Here is a 15,279-nt window from a genome sequence, read left to right as displayed (position 1 = left end):
TTGGGATGTACTAGGTTTATTACTTCCCTACAATGTAAATTTAATTGTAGATTATTTTATTGAAAATCTCTTTATCTGAGCATGGTTTTAAAAACATCATATAATCGGAAAATTGCCACCAAGGAGCCATTTCTTCAAAATAATCATGTTTATGATAGTCCTCTGTTACGGTGCATCTCAAACCTTCGAGAAAAAAAAAAACTTGCCCCCCCCAATCCCACAAACTAAAACAATCTCTCACATTTTCGATTGGTTGCAGTTTACAAAACTCGTTATCAGAGTCTCGTGTGAAACGTGTTGATCTATGGATGCATACAAGAAATACAAATGTGTTTAACCAACAGAACAGCTGCTGAAGTAGCAGTTACTGTGACAGAAAAGTGTGAATACAAGGACTATCACATAAGGCAATTAAAACAAACTTTTCATTTCTGCTAATTGCATTTACTTAGTGAGGGAACTGGATAAAGTGCATTTCAATATTTGCCTTTTACTGAGACAAATTTCTCAGTTACCATATAAAAAAAAAAAAAGTGCAGTTGTCCTGGAAAAAAAAAATGACATCACACACAGTACACTGCATAATGACTCACAACATTTATTAATTTTTAAGCACAATGCCACAGCAAACAATATTCAGCAGTCTAGAGCAAGTCTGCTCACACTTTAACATAGCCAGTGTAACTGTAGGTTTTTCCGCTGCGCTTCATCTACATGGATTGTAAATTGGAAAGAATACTTGGAACTCTGCTGGGGTAGTGCGTTTGCTGGTCCCTAATTTATATTTGGTCAGTGTTTAAACCACATTACAACTTATATCCACAGTCTAATAATGAAATGTGTGTTTCAGTATGTAACAAAGTAAAGAGCAGTCAAATTAAACATCAGATTGTACATTTTTGAGAAAAATGGGTGGTATTAAGATAAAGTGCACATTGTGTGTCTACCTGTGCTCAAGTCTGCGATGACATAAACAGTAAATGACCCTTTCAAAACTGGATGGGGAAAGAAAAAGAAAAAAAAAAGCAGATGATTGATCTTTACTCCCAAAGGAAGGACAAGTCTATTTCTTGGCTTTGCCCTGAGCAGCTACAGCTTCCATGGCTTTCTTTACAGTCTCCTCATCTCCCAGGAACTGCATGGGTCCAATAGGCTTCAGGTTCTTGTCCAGCTCATACACGATGGGGATGCCTGTTGGCAGGTTCAGCTCCATGATGGCCTCCTCTGACATACCTATGAAACAATGACAGACACAAAGCTGTAACTCATTTCAATGTAGCTGCTGCTGCTTTAGACCGCGTTAAAATGCGTAACAGCGGATGATAGCTTTGTTAGATAAACACATGATTGTTAAACTGTTACATTAAAATTCACAACTAAAATAAACCTGCTTGGAACACAAAATACCGCCTATCCCTCAGCCTGCAACTAGATCAATTTGAAAATCTTAGGTGACTTCCTTCTTGAGTTATTGCATTTACAAGATTTTCAGAAAATGTGACCTATGACCTTGACTTTGAATTCAAGGTCACAGATTCAAACTCAAAAAAATTTAATAGCTGCTCCTATGGTGCTGCTCCTGGTGACCTCTGACCTTGAGGTCAAGGTCACCAGGACTCGAACTTGCCTGAGATTTTTAGTAGATGCCTCTATGGTATAATTTCAAAAAACAACACCGTGTAACTCTCAAGTTATCACAGTCATAAACTTGGATGTCTGCACTATTAGGAATGTGGCCACCTAGACCAATAACAATCTGCTAGTTAACCCACTGCAACAGCTAATAACTCTACACTCTTGTCTATAAGTTAATTTCTGACTTCCCTAAAACCCAAATGGATGGATCAAATATTGGCCTTTATGAAGGTTTAGCAGGTAACCCAATTCATTGTTGACTCATAGTAAGTGAAATAACACTGAAAGGTGTTTTTAGTGCTGAGAAATGTTTCACAAGTTTCTCCTCTACTCCTTACCCTCCAGGTGCTTGACAATGCCACGGAGACTGTTGCCATGGGCAGCAATCAGCACCCTCTTTCCTTCTTTGATCTGTGGCACGATCTCCTCGTTCCAGAAAGGAAGTGCCCGAGCAATGGTGTCCTTAAGACTCTCACAGCTAGGGAGCTGGTCCTCTGTCAGGTCAGCATAACGTCGGTCCTACAGGGAAAAAGAAGAAGTCGGTGTTGTCAAAATAGTTTCAGCAACGCAGGGTTACATTGAAGCAATAACGAAAAGAGTCAACTTGTCATAATTTCCCCGAGCGGTTACCTTGCTTATGGTCTGATAATAGTCATGTCCCTCATCCATAGGTGGGGGAGGAATGTCAAAAGAACGCCTCCAGATCTTGACCTGGGCTTCCCCGTGTTTGGCTGCCGTTTCAGCCTTGTTCAGCCCAGTCAGACCACCATAGTGACGCTCGTTGAGGCGCCAGGTCCGGTGGACGGGCAGCCACATCTGGTCGATGCTATCCAGGACAAACCACAGAGTGCGGATGGCCCTCTTTAGGACAGATGTGTAGCAAATGTCAAACTCATAGCCAGCATCTGAGGGGAAATAGAGATGACATTTTGAGACGTGTATTTCAAAACAGTTTGTCATATTTTTCATGAAGGAATACTACTGCAGCTACCATTCACAGGATCAAATAATAGATACCTTCATGTTTTATTGCCCTTCTTTTATCAGTTGCATGTGATTTTTCTTGGTCAGGGGCCGCAAGGCACTGGCAGACTTAACACTGCAAGATGTGCCTGTTTGGGATTTTTAGGTCATAAAAAAAAACAGCAGGAGTGTGTGTGTGTGTGTGTGTGTGTGTGTGTGTGTGTGTGTGTGTGTGTGTGTGTGTGTGTGTGTGTGTGTGTGTGTGTGAATCCAGCATGATGACTCAGCAAACAGTAATATTCTGCCCTCTGGAAACAAAAGCATCTTTGGCCTGGTTATATGCTCCAGTTTTAATTCATATGCTCATTTCTAAAAGCTATGGATTTTTATTATTATTATTTTTTTGATAAATACAAATACACTTAAGATCGTCAAAGACTAAATTAATTATATTATGACTCTCCAAAATACTTCTGTGGTTAAAGAACACCACAAATAAGAATTGCTTTCTTTGAATGAAAATTAGAGGCTATGTTGCTGCACCAGGAGGCGCCAAACCGTCTGCCCCGGTGGGAGAGAAGCTAATGGAAAAAAACTCCAGTAGCATTTAATTTGAAGCAGTGACCGTGTGGCCCAGCAGACTGCGGGACAACCCGTGAAATGACTCCATCCCTTCTGCCGCACTGGGCCTACCACCGGTTTCCCCATTCAACAAAGTTGCGTAAGCACCGGCTTGCTGTGGCTTAATCCAGTGACCGAGAGAAAGCCCGATTAGGCCTTGACATTTTCTGATACCGTACCTTTCAAGGCCTGTCCTCCCCTCTTTGCCTCCTGCTCCCCGGTCTCGCTCAGGTCCGCGTCGAACCAGCCGCAGAAGCGGTTCTCCTGGTTCCAGCAGCTCTCTCCATGGCGGATCAGGACAATCTTGTACGCAGCCATCCTCACACCAATGTCCTCTACGCTGTATTTCCGGGAACTTCGGGGAAAGTGACTCCTCCTAAAAGGCAGCAGAAGCAACGGTCTCAGATTTAGCCGGGCTTCACCGAAACCCCAAACGTTCCTACAAAGCAACAGGCGGGTGATTGCTAAATGTGAGCTCGTGTGATGGAAGGTTAGCGAGTAGCCCAGTTTGACAGCTCTCAAGATTTGAGTCCTCTTCCTCTCTTCCTGCTAGTTTCCACCAATCAGAAGGCGTGCTGCGTTCAATGGAGGAGGGGAGGCAGGAAGATGCGCACAGCGGCACGTCCACACCGGTGTTTGTGCATCATGTTAGCACGTGCCTGTAAAAAAATCACGAATGATCATTTTAATCGTTGAAAAAAAAGTCATATATCGCATATCCTCACTAAGTTAGAAACATATATTCAATTCAGTTTAATGAGTGGCAAGAGAAGAGAGCAGAGGGAGACACATGGGAGAGAGACGAAGTTTCAAATTTGTTACTGTTGATTAAATCCAGTTACTGGTTATTGAATTTATACACTACTCTGTGGTGTATAAATACACGGAGAGCGAAAGATTGATCATATTTAAGATAGAACCATTAGTCAATGGTAGCATCTGTGAAACATGATCCAAACATAAGACTGTGCCATAATCTCAAAGCTAGTCTACATAGTTTCTGTTGCCACTGTCAAAAATGCGATAATCGGTTACTTTCATAATTCTTTAGGTCACTGTAGACAATTTACTTAAATGCATTATATTCAAAGATGTTATAGATATTTGTGCACTTTATTAACATGAAGGAGACAATTTTAGAAACACCACTAAAGCACCACTAGTATCATATTAATAATAAACACTATAGCCTCATCACATATTTAGACACATATAGATTACCAGTAAAAGTAAAAAATGACAGCAGAACTATTGTGTAAAATCTAAAACACCTGTTGGGTTATAAAAATCAATCACTGATACAAAAGGTGAGTCAGTTTTGTCACTTTTTTTTTCTCTTTTAACTCCCAGACTCCCATTTGACAAATAAATTATTTATATGTGATTACATGATTTATTATTTATCATTAATATTTTAAAATTAATATAAAATCGTTTTAAACTGAGTATATTTAAATAAGGAATCCTTTATGGTTAGAAACCCTGAGATGTGAGTTGGGTTTTCCTGTTACTCATTGGAATTTTCAGACATTCATCACACTGAGACGTGGTAGTCGTGTGATGAGTATGCACTTAGCGTACCCGCATTTAAACCACACTTTGTCTTCAAATGTTCAGTGTGACTCTAAATTCAGAAAGGTTCAGATTTTAACACCCCCTACTCAAGATATTAAGCCTTCTTCTTATAATGGATAGCATCCATTCTAACAACAGGAGCAAAGGGTGAGAAGTGGCAAATGAGTGCACATATACCAGCAGATTCACATCACTTTTAATGGAAACTATACCATCTACAGGTAAAAGACATCCCCCACTAAAAATTTAGAGCATATCGTTAGCTTCATAGCATAAGTGCCTAAGTCAATGACTTAGGCAATTATGCTATGAAGCTAACGATATACATTTGTCTTTTCCAATAAAGCACGGAGAAGGCATCTCCCTGTCACCCCTGTAGGGGGTGCTATGTGTCTCTTTCTCAAGCCTCTTGGCCTGAGCGTTTGAAGACTGTTGTATCTCAGCAGTTCTGAGACAGGACAGAGACCTCTGATAGAATCTGTTAGAGATGCTCTTCCAGCTTGGAGTTTGCTCCAAATGCCTTTATTCTATTCTATCACTCGAACCACTTTGGACTTCCACGTCTGTTCCAGTTTTCCTTTAGCCCATGGTGCTTCTTTCTTTTCTTGTGCTCCTTTTTCTTGATGTTACTTTCAACCGAGATTGCCACATCTGTCACAGCTGCAGTCTTCTGTTCCTTGTCAACCATCACTATGTGTGTTTGGTTGACCAGCAGCTGTTTATTTGTCTGGAACTTGAAGTCCTACAGTACCTTAGCGCTGGTGTCCCCAACCACCTTCAGTGTCATCTCCCATCAGGAGTTGAAGACTTCTAATTCACATGTTTCACACATTTTCCTGTACACTATCCGTCTCAGTGTATACCATCTCAGCTTGCACATTACATCGTGCTATATGCTGTTGGATAGTCTCCAGGGCACCTTTGCACAGGCTAAAACTTGGGTCTTCTTGGCTGTGGTAGACTCCTGCTTCCATGGATCTTGGTTCTGATGATGGCATGATCAGACCCTCTGTGCTGTCCTTTAAGTCAGCCTTTAAGCCACTGGTAGGATTTCATGATGTTACCAACTTCCTCTATCTGTCCATGGTACATCCCACAAAGAGGTTGGTCATCCATGATAGTTCCTCATCACCACTTATCATCCGCTGCCTAAGGCATTCTGATGTTATATGACTCAACAAGGACTGAGAACACTCCTACACACATGTTCTCAGTATAGATATGATGGCTAACCAACCAGACAGAGTAGCGGTGGCACAGTGATAAATGTAGCTATACCAAAGGAATCCCAGATCTTAGTCCAGGAAGGTGCAGTCCTAGGAAAAGCAAAGATACTGCACGGGACCCTCAAAGACCACCTGCAGGGTGAATGGGGAATCTGTGTTTGTGCATGCATGTATAATTGACTGGGGACAGGGCATTCTTTTTAGTTTTTTTTAATATACCACAAGTATGAAAATAATTTATTTTATCATTGATGGGAACGGGAAACATGTCTACATGTAAAAGCTAGGTACGTCAGCCCGATGTCACCCAGAAATGTCTCTAAGTGTAAACCAGAAAAAAATACAAAATAATGATAATGATGCTTTGTATAGCTGAATCCTTAATTGCAAGAGGTTGCACAGGATATGGAACTGTATATTCTCATTTGAAACAGATTTTTCCTCCGGATGCCCTGCCATCGGGTCTTCTGTGTGTTAGGTGAAGATGTTAACGAACTCTAGACAAACAAGACAGTAAATCATACATGTGCATGATAGTATAAAATAAAAAGAATTAAGAATAAATTGTTTAAAAATAGTTTTAAAAATTCCATAGAGTCTAGTTTTGTTATGTTTCAGTATCTTGAACTGTGACCCATTGCCTGATTGTTAAATGTTTGGTTTTTTTTTTTACATTTAAAAATATCACCAGAAATCATTAGAAATGACACGTCCAATTCCAACTTTCCATGACTCAACTTCAGTTTCCATAATTATATTATGACACTGATTTATCTAATTCTCCTAATTAAATTGAAAGCGCTTTCATGCAGTACTTGAATCTAAATATAAGTCCTTTTTTATCAGCCTGGCAGAATTTACCGACATCTACAAGTAAAACTGTTATAACCCAGTCTGATAACATCCTAAAAAGGCCCCGTGATAAAAACACAGGACGTGTTTATCAAAGGCTTTTTTGTGGGGTTAATTGATTGGGTTAACTTTTCTCTCACGTGCTTTCCGTGGGCGGAACTATTCTGTCCAATCACTGCAACAGATTAGCTTGCTGAAGTGGCTATTTGCACGCTGATTGGTTACAGATCAAAACACTTCACGGGTCCCGCCTCTTCCCGGAAGCTGACGGTCATCTGATTTTTTTTTTCTTGTTCCTTGTTAGCAAGCGTCAGTGCTAGCTAACAAAACATCGATTCCACTTTCTTTTCGGTCTTCTATTTCCTCTCTGCATCCATTATTAGGAGTTAAAGGAACTTCTCGTCTACCTCCCAAGTCATGGACGAGACGAGTCCGCTTGTCTCTCCGCTCCGGGACTCGGGTGATTTCACCTACTGCCCCACGGAGCCCACCAGCCCCCGGGGCGCGTTTGGAAGCACGCCGGGCTCCGTGGTGCGCATCACGGCCGGCAGTCCGGGGCGCAATCGAGAGAGACAGCCGCTTCTGGATCGAGACCGTGGAAACACGCCACGGGAGGCGCACAGGAATGAATTCCCAGAAGATCCCGAGTTCAGGGAGATCATCCGAAAGGCCGAACGAGCTATAGAGGAGGGGATCTACCCCGAGAGGATCTATCAGGGTTCCAGTGGGAGCTATTTTGTCAAAGATTCACAGGGGGTAAGAAGACTTGCTAACTTAAATCTGCCTCTTAACTGACCGGTCATTTGAGGGATTTGTGAAACCCGAGAGGTTGTTGGTGTTGTCTGAAAACACTTAAGGGTGTTTTGAGAAGTGTTACTTGGTCCCAGGAAAGGCCTCGTGATGACTTTGCAGATACACTGTAAGTCTAGATAAACTAATTATCATCCAATCGAATAGCCAGATACTGAAGAGAATTTGAGGTTGGTATATGAATAATACAATGCAACAGAGAAAGTTTAAATAAAACATAGCCCGAGATTCCATAAGAGGGGCTTTAGGGTTTTTTCCTTCCTTCTCAGCTCAGGTTTTCTTCTCAGATATTTATTTTCTCTAAGTACTTTACCTCTATTTCACCTCCACTACCAATTTGTAATCACCTAATGTGCTGTGACAGAAGGGTGAGGTGTCCACAGGAAACCCAGGCACAGTGACAACATGCGAACATGCAACCCCAGCTGAAGTTGGAACTTTGAATTGGTAACCAGTGCACCACTGTCCGTGCCAGTGTAGACTTAGTTCTGACTTAATTACTCATAATCACAGATGTCAGTGGTTCCAACACTAGGTCCAGTAATGCCAGGACTCTTTATGCACCAAATCAGTGAAAAATAGGTTAATTAAAACACACACACACAGACACAACCCAAATGGACCTGGGGTATTCTTTTTATTTTACTGGCCACACTGATGCTGTTTTTTAGCTTATGCATTGCACATCAGCGCACCCTAAATAAGACACACACTGCAGGCCGCTTCCAACAAATATATCTGTCTTCAACCAAAATTATGAATGTTATATACCAATTGCAAAACTCCTATAACAAATTACTTGCTTTCTTCTAAAATGCTTTCATCACCATTGTTACTGTAAGTGTGTTGACACATGTTCATTATCTACATCCCAGCTAGTGTAAGTAATCTGTTAGCGACTCTGTATCTGACCAGCTGTCCCGGTGACAGCAACACATATTCAAATAACATACATGATTTTTAGGCTTCTTTTTTTTTCAGATGATACTCTAAAGTTTCATGATTGGAGCCAGCTTGAGCAGCTCACTGACACCTTCCTCCCAGTTTCTCCCAGTGTGTTAAGTTGTTTAAGAAAAGAGAAGTGTGCCTCAAGGCATCTGAGATGGATCCACACAAATGCATTTTCCGTCTAATCACACCAGCTTTATTGTGCTGCTTGTTAAGGCTGAATGTGTGAGGTTTTTATCCAGTGACCTGCTGCTCCCATTCACCTCCCATTCTCCACCTCTCCAGTTTCCTTAGTCACTACCGTGATTAGTAGTCATGTGCTTGCTCCCTGTGAGGATATAACTCTTCAGTGACCAAGGTTTATGTTGTAATTGCCGCATGAGATACACTATACGCACCATGTAATGTAACATGTGACTTCTATAAAGAATTATAACCACCATACCAAAAATCTGCCTTTTGCCTATCCTGTGAAACTGTCATCCTGTGTAGCTTTTAAAATAAGTTTAAAGGTTCTAGTTTCATTTCAGCCATAATATGGTTTCAGTATACAATTTCAGTTCATGTTGTTAATGGCTTTTATTATTTAAACTACAGGATAATTCTGCTTTCTGTTATTCTCTATTCTGTGTTGGTGTCAGATTTAAAAAACAAAACAAAAAAGAAACACATTGTCTTTGAATTTTACTGTTTGTCTCATACTTATATGTAAACCTGCCCTTCTTACTCTATCTTCTCTGCATGGGCCACTTTATCTGCAATTTATTTTATTTTTCTTCCATTCTGTCTCCCTTTGCAGAAGATAATTGGTGTGTTCAAACCTAAAAATGAAGAGCCCTATGGGCAGCTGAATCCCAAGTGGACCAAGTGGCTCCAGAAACTGTGTTGTCCGTGCTGTTTTGGCCGTGACTGTTTGGTCCTGAACCAGGGCTACCTCTCAGAAGCTGGGGCCAGTCTGGTTGATCAGAAACTGGAGCTCAATATTGTTCCCAGGACCAAGGTATAAACTCTCAGGGCAGTGTCTTCACATTACAAAGGTCAGTAAAGAAAAAATTTCCCTCTTTTTAATCAGAATTTCTACTTTTAGGTGGTGTATTTGGCAAGTGAAACATTCAACTATAGTGCCATAGACAGGGTCAAGTCTCGAGGAAAAAGGCTAGCTTTGGAGAAGGTGCCTAAAGTGGGCCAGCGCTTTCACAGGATTGGACTGCCACCCAAGGTAATCTGGTACATTGGTTTTATGCAAGTCATTTTATTCAGTTATTAATTTGTTTATTATTCTACAAATATTCTTAAATGTATTCTTACATTTCTATGAAATGTTCAGTTTCTCTCATCAAGAGATTTAAGCTTGTTTCTCATGAAATAATCATGTTCATCATTATTGATTAGCTTATAAAATCAAATGCCGTTTTAGCTGTAGTGGACACAATATCTATGTTTGGTCATCAACCCACATAAATATTAAAAAAAACTCCCAGGGATAAAATACCATTTTAGGTCATTTCAGATGAAGAGTTGTAGGCTTTTTAACTTTCTTGGGAAAATGATTTCGAAATCTATCAGAAAATCTCTAATTTGCAGTACTTTTTCTGCTTCAACAGGTCGGTTCTTTTCAGCTCTTTGTTGAGGGATACAAGGATGCAGATTTCTGGCTGCGAAGGTTTGAAGCAGAGCCTTTGCCCGAAAACACCAACCGGCAGCTCCAGCTGCAGTTTGAGCGGCTCGTAGTCCTCGATTATATTATCAGGAATACAGGTACGTACTCACAACCGTAAGTAAACGAAGCAGAGTGAACTCATTTATCACTGTTGAAAACATTTATTGTGCTCATTGCAGAGCGTGTAGTGCTGCTTTGGTTAGGATTGGGTTTATCTGAATTTGAATATTTTTTGCATCCCAGACCGGGGAAATGACAACTGGTTGCTGAAGTACGACTGTCCCATGGACACTGTTGGAAACCGGGTGAGAAACACACACACGAAAGCTTAAGTGCAAATACATTTAGAGTTGTAATATTAATTTTCAGAAATGCTAATTAAAATATAACTGTCAGGAAAAGCACAGGTAGCGATTTACATTTTTCCTGTAGGCAAAACATGTTTCCCACACAAACATCAACCAACCAGCTGATCTGAGCATCTTTTTATTCTTTTTATAAAATAAAAGACAATAACCTACTGCTCAGTCTAAACTACAGTGAGGCTGAGAACATGAATGTAGTAGTACAGGATGTGGTCTTAGTATTGTTTCATGTTGTAGCATGCAGATGGAGAAAGGCAGATGTCTCTTAAAGTGCTGTTTGATTATTGCAGTTGGATGCTACAACATTGTTGTAGTCAGGCAGACTTGCTGCTAACCTAAAAACAATATTATTTTTTAACTGCAGTTTCATTATCTTAGTAAGGACACATAAATAACTAAACATAACAGATTTTATGGAAATCTGTCTATGTTTCATGTATCTGAAAGGAAATAAAAATTATCGATGTTGATATAGATTACCGATATATCCGATTTTTAAATCACCAAAAATCAGTATCGGTATTAGCAGATGAGCTAGCATTAGCTTACATTAGCAAGAAAAAAGACGTCTCACTTTTGAGCAACAAAATCAAGTGAAGGTCCCTCAGTGAATCAACCCTGTTAGAATTAAATGAGAATCTGTTCATATATTTGCAATAAATAAATGAATCGTTAACATATGAAGAATGAGAGTGGCATGCTGTTGCCTCACAGTAATAAGGTCCTGGGTTCCAAACCATTAACCAGCTGTGGACCAGCCTGTTTATTGTCCCCGTGCCTGCTTTAATCTTCTTGGGTTCTCTGGCTACGGTCCAAAGATGTTTATGTCAGGTTAAGTGGTTATCCTAAATCAGCCGTAGGTGTTAATGCAACAGTCAGTGGTTGCCCCTCTCTTTTAGCCCTGCAATAGACTGGCGATGCATTCGGGCTGTACTTTGCCTTGTGCCCAGTGACAGCTGGAAGAGTTACAACCCATGTCTCAACAGTGAATTAGATAAGTGGATGAAAATGGATGGATGGATACGTGAAAAATGCTAAACATTGCAATTTTAATATTGTTAATTTTTTTTTTTGTTATTGTTTTTGCTCATTCTGCATTGTGAAGGCCAAATGCTTTCTCCCGAAAAGGTCAGTAGTTAAATATGTATTTGTTATATTTATGTTTTTATCTGTCCAGGACACAGACTGGGTGGTAGTAAAGGATCCTATCATCAAGTTGGCAGCCATAGACAACGGCCTAGCATTCCCCCTGAAACACCCTGACTCCTGGAGAGCTTGTAAGCACCGTTTAAACCACTCATTGTTCAACTTAAGAACATTATTCTTCCCTTGAGAAAAAGAAAGAGCTTTTTATTTTTCCTTTTTATAAGTACGTACATTTTATATACATTGACTGTATCTTTGCTTGTTTCATTAGGTTTTAATTAATTTTCTCTTCGTTTTGATTTCACAAATAATTGCTGAGCTCTTTACAAGCAATATATTCAATTAGAATGTTTCCTTGTCCAATCACAGACCCCTTTTACTGGGCGTGGCTTCCCCAGGCCAAAGTTCCTTTCTCTCAGGAAATCAGAGAGATAGTGCTTCCTAAACTCAGTGACCCAAATTTCATCAAAGACCTAGAAGAGGACCTCTATGAACTCTTTAAGGCAAGTCATCATTAATTTTTGTGGCATAGACTGATGTAAGTGAGAGAAGTTTGAAGTGAAAACAAGGATGGAGAGGATGGCTATGGTATATACATGTTATCTAATGTGCCTCACAGAAAGATCCTGGTTTTGACAGAGGACAGTTTCACAGACAAGTAGCTGTTATGAGGGGACAGGTGAGTTGTCGTTTCTGAAATTGTCTGTCTAGACAGCAAAACCTAATGGTGAGGACAAAAAGTGGGAAATGATTCTTAATATATGTATGAGTTTAAGATGTGACAAACCTCTCAATTTGCATCCCAAGATCTTGAACCTGTGCCAAGCCCTGAAAGATGGTAAAACACCCCTCCAGTTGGTCCAGATGCCTCCAGTAATTGTTGAAACAGCCAGAGCTCCTCAGAGAGCAAACAGTGAGTCTTACACGCAGAGTTTCCAGAGCAGGAGACCCTTCTTCACCTGGTGGTAGAAAAGAAGCAGAAGAAGAGAAACAACAAGGAGCTGGAGCGAGAAAAGCAATTGAGAACATTAGTGTTTGGATGAAGGACACTACAGAACCTGAGGGCACAGGTTTTAATTTTTTTTTTTTTTTTCCTTCAAATGGAATTAGTCCTCACATCTCCCATCCTTTCCTTATGGATAATTCAGTAGCAGAGTGTGAGTTGGTGAATGTTAAGAAGCGGCCAAAAGAGGAAGAATTTCATAACGTATCTTCCCTGTTTTACTTATGTGCCTTTTGTGGAGGTCAGCTTAAAAACTGATGATGTGATGAAGATTTTGTACCTTCTTGTGAAAGATTTCAGTGAGGTGACTGTTCTGTTGGAATCCTGGGTGCACACAATGTTTGTTCACGCACACTCGTCAGAAGCCTCTCATGTTGTTGTTTTTTTATGGGAAGTGTTGAAGTCCATGTTTTGTTTTGTTTGCTTTTTTCCATATCTCTCATCCTTCAATATCCACATGCATATTCCCTCCCACAAAGTTCAAAACCCCGGGTTGGTGAAAGCAGTTGTGCCACTAAATCGTTATTTTATTTTACTTTATTTTTTAACAAATAAGAGAAGTGTTCATTGTGACCAAGTATGACAGATTCAGGAAACAGGCACTCAGTGGTGTGCATGCCTTTACACAATGAACATCGACCATGTGAACTGGTTTCACATGGTTCCTCCTAAGATCAGGATCTGCAAGTCATCTTGGTTGATGTAGAAAAGCTGAGGTACTTTTGGTTTAAGAACTTAACTGTTTGTTAAGTTAAGGTAAGTGTGAGTTTGAGTGGCTCGTCTAATGTGTCTACTCCCTCTGAGGAATTGAGTCTTTGGTGAAGAAAACAAAATTACTGCATCTGCAACTAAACAAAGGGGAGTGGTGGTTGCTCGTCCATCAGCTCCTTTTGTTTTGGACTCTTGGTTTGAGTTGATTTTCTGTCTCCAAGGTGGACCTAAGTAAACAAAGAAGTAACTTTCTGCTGTATTGAACTGACATGAAATGTAATGCACTGTATAATTTGTATGTAATATTTAATGACAGATTATAATTAAAACATATTCCATTAATACAGGCGATTTGTGCGTTTGTGACTGTTGATTATAATTGATTTTATTACAATATAAAAGAATAGAACAGCCCTTTATTGTCATTGTACATGTACAATCAAAAAATAAGAAGTGCAAGAATAATTTGCTCATGTTCAAGCAGAACTAAAGTTGTTAGTTTTTCAAAACTATACTTTCAGTTTATGGCTTTTTTTCTTTCTTTTTTTTTTAATGGATAGAATTTTTTTTTTTAATCATGACTGAGTCATGAACAAATAATAAACTTTATTATTCTGTTGGATTTGCACTGAATTTTTTAACTGAACAACCTTTAACACCGGACTAGCACACTTTAATCTGACAACAGTTATTCATGCGTATCGAGTTGCATGGAGAGGGAACCACAGGCAGCACTTTTGAAGTCTATTTTGCATTTTGGCCTTGTCTTTAAAATTGTTCCACTCTTAATTAAGACTCAGTGCTATGCTCAGTATCCTTTTCTGTTGACAGTTGATATAAAATCAGGACCACTTCACTGTTGAACTGTTTTTTAATGCAAATAACTAATTATCCAATCGCAGGCAAGCAACTCATCGTGCATGTAAACATAGAACAGACGACCTGCTGAAGTCCAAACTGAGCATCAGAATGGGGGATAAAGGTTATTTTAAGTAATTTTGAACGTAGCATGGTTGTTGGTGCCAGATTTTTTTTTTCCACACAATCATCTGGGTTTACAGAGCATGGCAGTGAGCGGCATTTCTCTGGGCGAAAATGCCTTGCTGGTGCCAGAGGTCAGAGGAGAATGGCCAGACTGCTGACTGCTGAATCTTGAAGCCGATGGGCTAGAGCAGCAGAAGACCGAACCACATGCCACTGCTTCAAAGAAGAGGAAACTGAGAGAGACAGGAGAAGATTGGAAAAGTATTGCCTGGTTTGATGAGTTGCTTTTTCTGATGCAACATTTGGATAGTGGGGTCAGAATTTGGCGACTCAAACTTGGTGGTGTAATGGAGTGGGGGATCTTTTGGGGAATCAGCCTACCTGAGTAGTGTACCCATCTTCTGTTGGCTGCTTCCAGCAAGACAACATCCCATGTAATGAAGTTAAGATAATCTCAAACAGGTTTATTGAACATGCCAATGAATTCACTGTACTCTAATATCCTCCACGGTCACCAGTTCTCCAACAAGCAACCTCTGCATTGCAGTAGAATGGAAAATTCACATTATGAATGTGCATGCAAAGCCACAGCAACTGTGTGATGCTATCATGTCAATACTGACCAAAATCTCTGAGGAATATTTCCAGCACCTTGTTGAATCTATTTCACGAAGAATTAAAGCAGTTCTGTAATCAGGTTCCAACCCTGGTGTGCATCGTGGGTTTGTCACACGTAGTGACAAACCCACAGTAACCACCCAACTTTCTTCAGCTTGTTGA

The 15,279-nt window shown here is 40.1% G+C and overlaps 2 protein-coding genes across 2 annotated transcripts; one reads left to right on the top strand and one right to left on the bottom strand.

Annotated features, from left to right (window-relative positions):
* Window positions 1-573: 573 nt before the first annotated feature.
* On the bottom strand, window positions 574-3,794 carry pgam1b (phosphoglycerate mutase 1b). The gene is made up of 4 exons (XM_085460029.1): window positions 3,399-3,794; window positions 2,266-2,540; window positions 1,974-2,154; window positions 574-1,233 (listed from the first exon to the last, which is right to left on the bottom strand). Exons 1-4 carry the CDS (start codon window positions 3,535-3,537, stop codon window positions 1,064-1,066), a joined length of 765 nt encoding a protein of 254 aa, XP_085316155.1. The 5' UTR covers window positions 3,538-3,794; the 3' UTR covers window positions 574-1,063.
* A 3,345-nt stretch (window positions 3,795-7,139) lies between these two features.
* Window positions 7,140-13,864, top strand: pi4k2a (phosphatidylinositol 4-kinase type 2 alpha). Its single transcript, XM_085460028.1, has 9 exons — window positions 7,140-7,628; window positions 9,430-9,630; window positions 9,718-9,849; window positions 10,235-10,388; window positions 10,534-10,595; window positions 11,833-11,932; window positions 12,171-12,304; window positions 12,421-12,480; window positions 12,609-13,864. The coding sequence occupies exons 1-9, from the start codon at window positions 7,290-7,292 to the stop codon at window positions 12,768-12,770; spliced, it is 1,344 nt and encodes a 447-aa protein (XP_085316154.1). The 5' UTR covers window positions 7,140-7,289; the 3' UTR covers window positions 12,771-13,864.
* Window positions 13,865-15,279: the final 1,415 nt, after the last annotated feature.

This window comes from Copadichromis virginalis, linkage group LG6 (genome assembly GCF_057382275.1).
Source record: "Copadichromis virginalis isolate Kocher_CV1m ecotype Utaka linkage group LG6, C_Virginalis_male_GT1.1, whole genome shotgun sequence".
Taxonomy (NCBI): Eukaryota; Metazoa; Chordata; class Actinopteri; order Cichliformes; family Cichlidae; genus Copadichromis; species Copadichromis virginalis.
The sequence above is the reverse complement of the archived record's forward strand: the minus strand, read 5'-3'. Positions and strand labels throughout refer to the sequence as shown.

Excerpts from the sequence above, each read along its gene's own strand:
- pgam1b (XM_085460029.1), bottom strand. The coding sequence starts at position 3,537 with ATGGCTGCGTACAAGATTGTCCTGATCCGCCATGGAGAGAGCTGCTGG. Across the intron at positions 2,541-3,398 it reads GGGAGGACAGGCCTTGAAAG|ATGCTGGCTATGAGTTTGAC; the intron begins GTACGGTATCAG and ends ATTTCCCCTCAG. Across the intron at positions 2,155-2,265 it reads ATTATCAGACCATAAGCAAG|GACCGACGTTATGCTGACCT; the intron begins GTAACCGCTCGG and ends TTTTCCCTGTAG.
- pi4k2a (XM_085460028.1), top strand. The coding sequence starts at position 7,290 with ATGGACGAGACGAGTCCGCTTGTCTCTCCGCTCCGGGACTCGGGTGAT. Across the intron at positions 9,850-10,234 it reads GGATTGGACTGCCACCCAAG|GTCGGTTCTTTTCAGCTCTT; the intron begins GTAATCTGGTAC and ends CTGCTTCAACAG. Across the intron at positions 11,933-12,170 it reads CCCTGACTCCTGGAGAGCTT|ACCCCTTTTACTGGGCGTGG; the intron begins GTAAGCACCGTT and ends GTCCAATCACAG.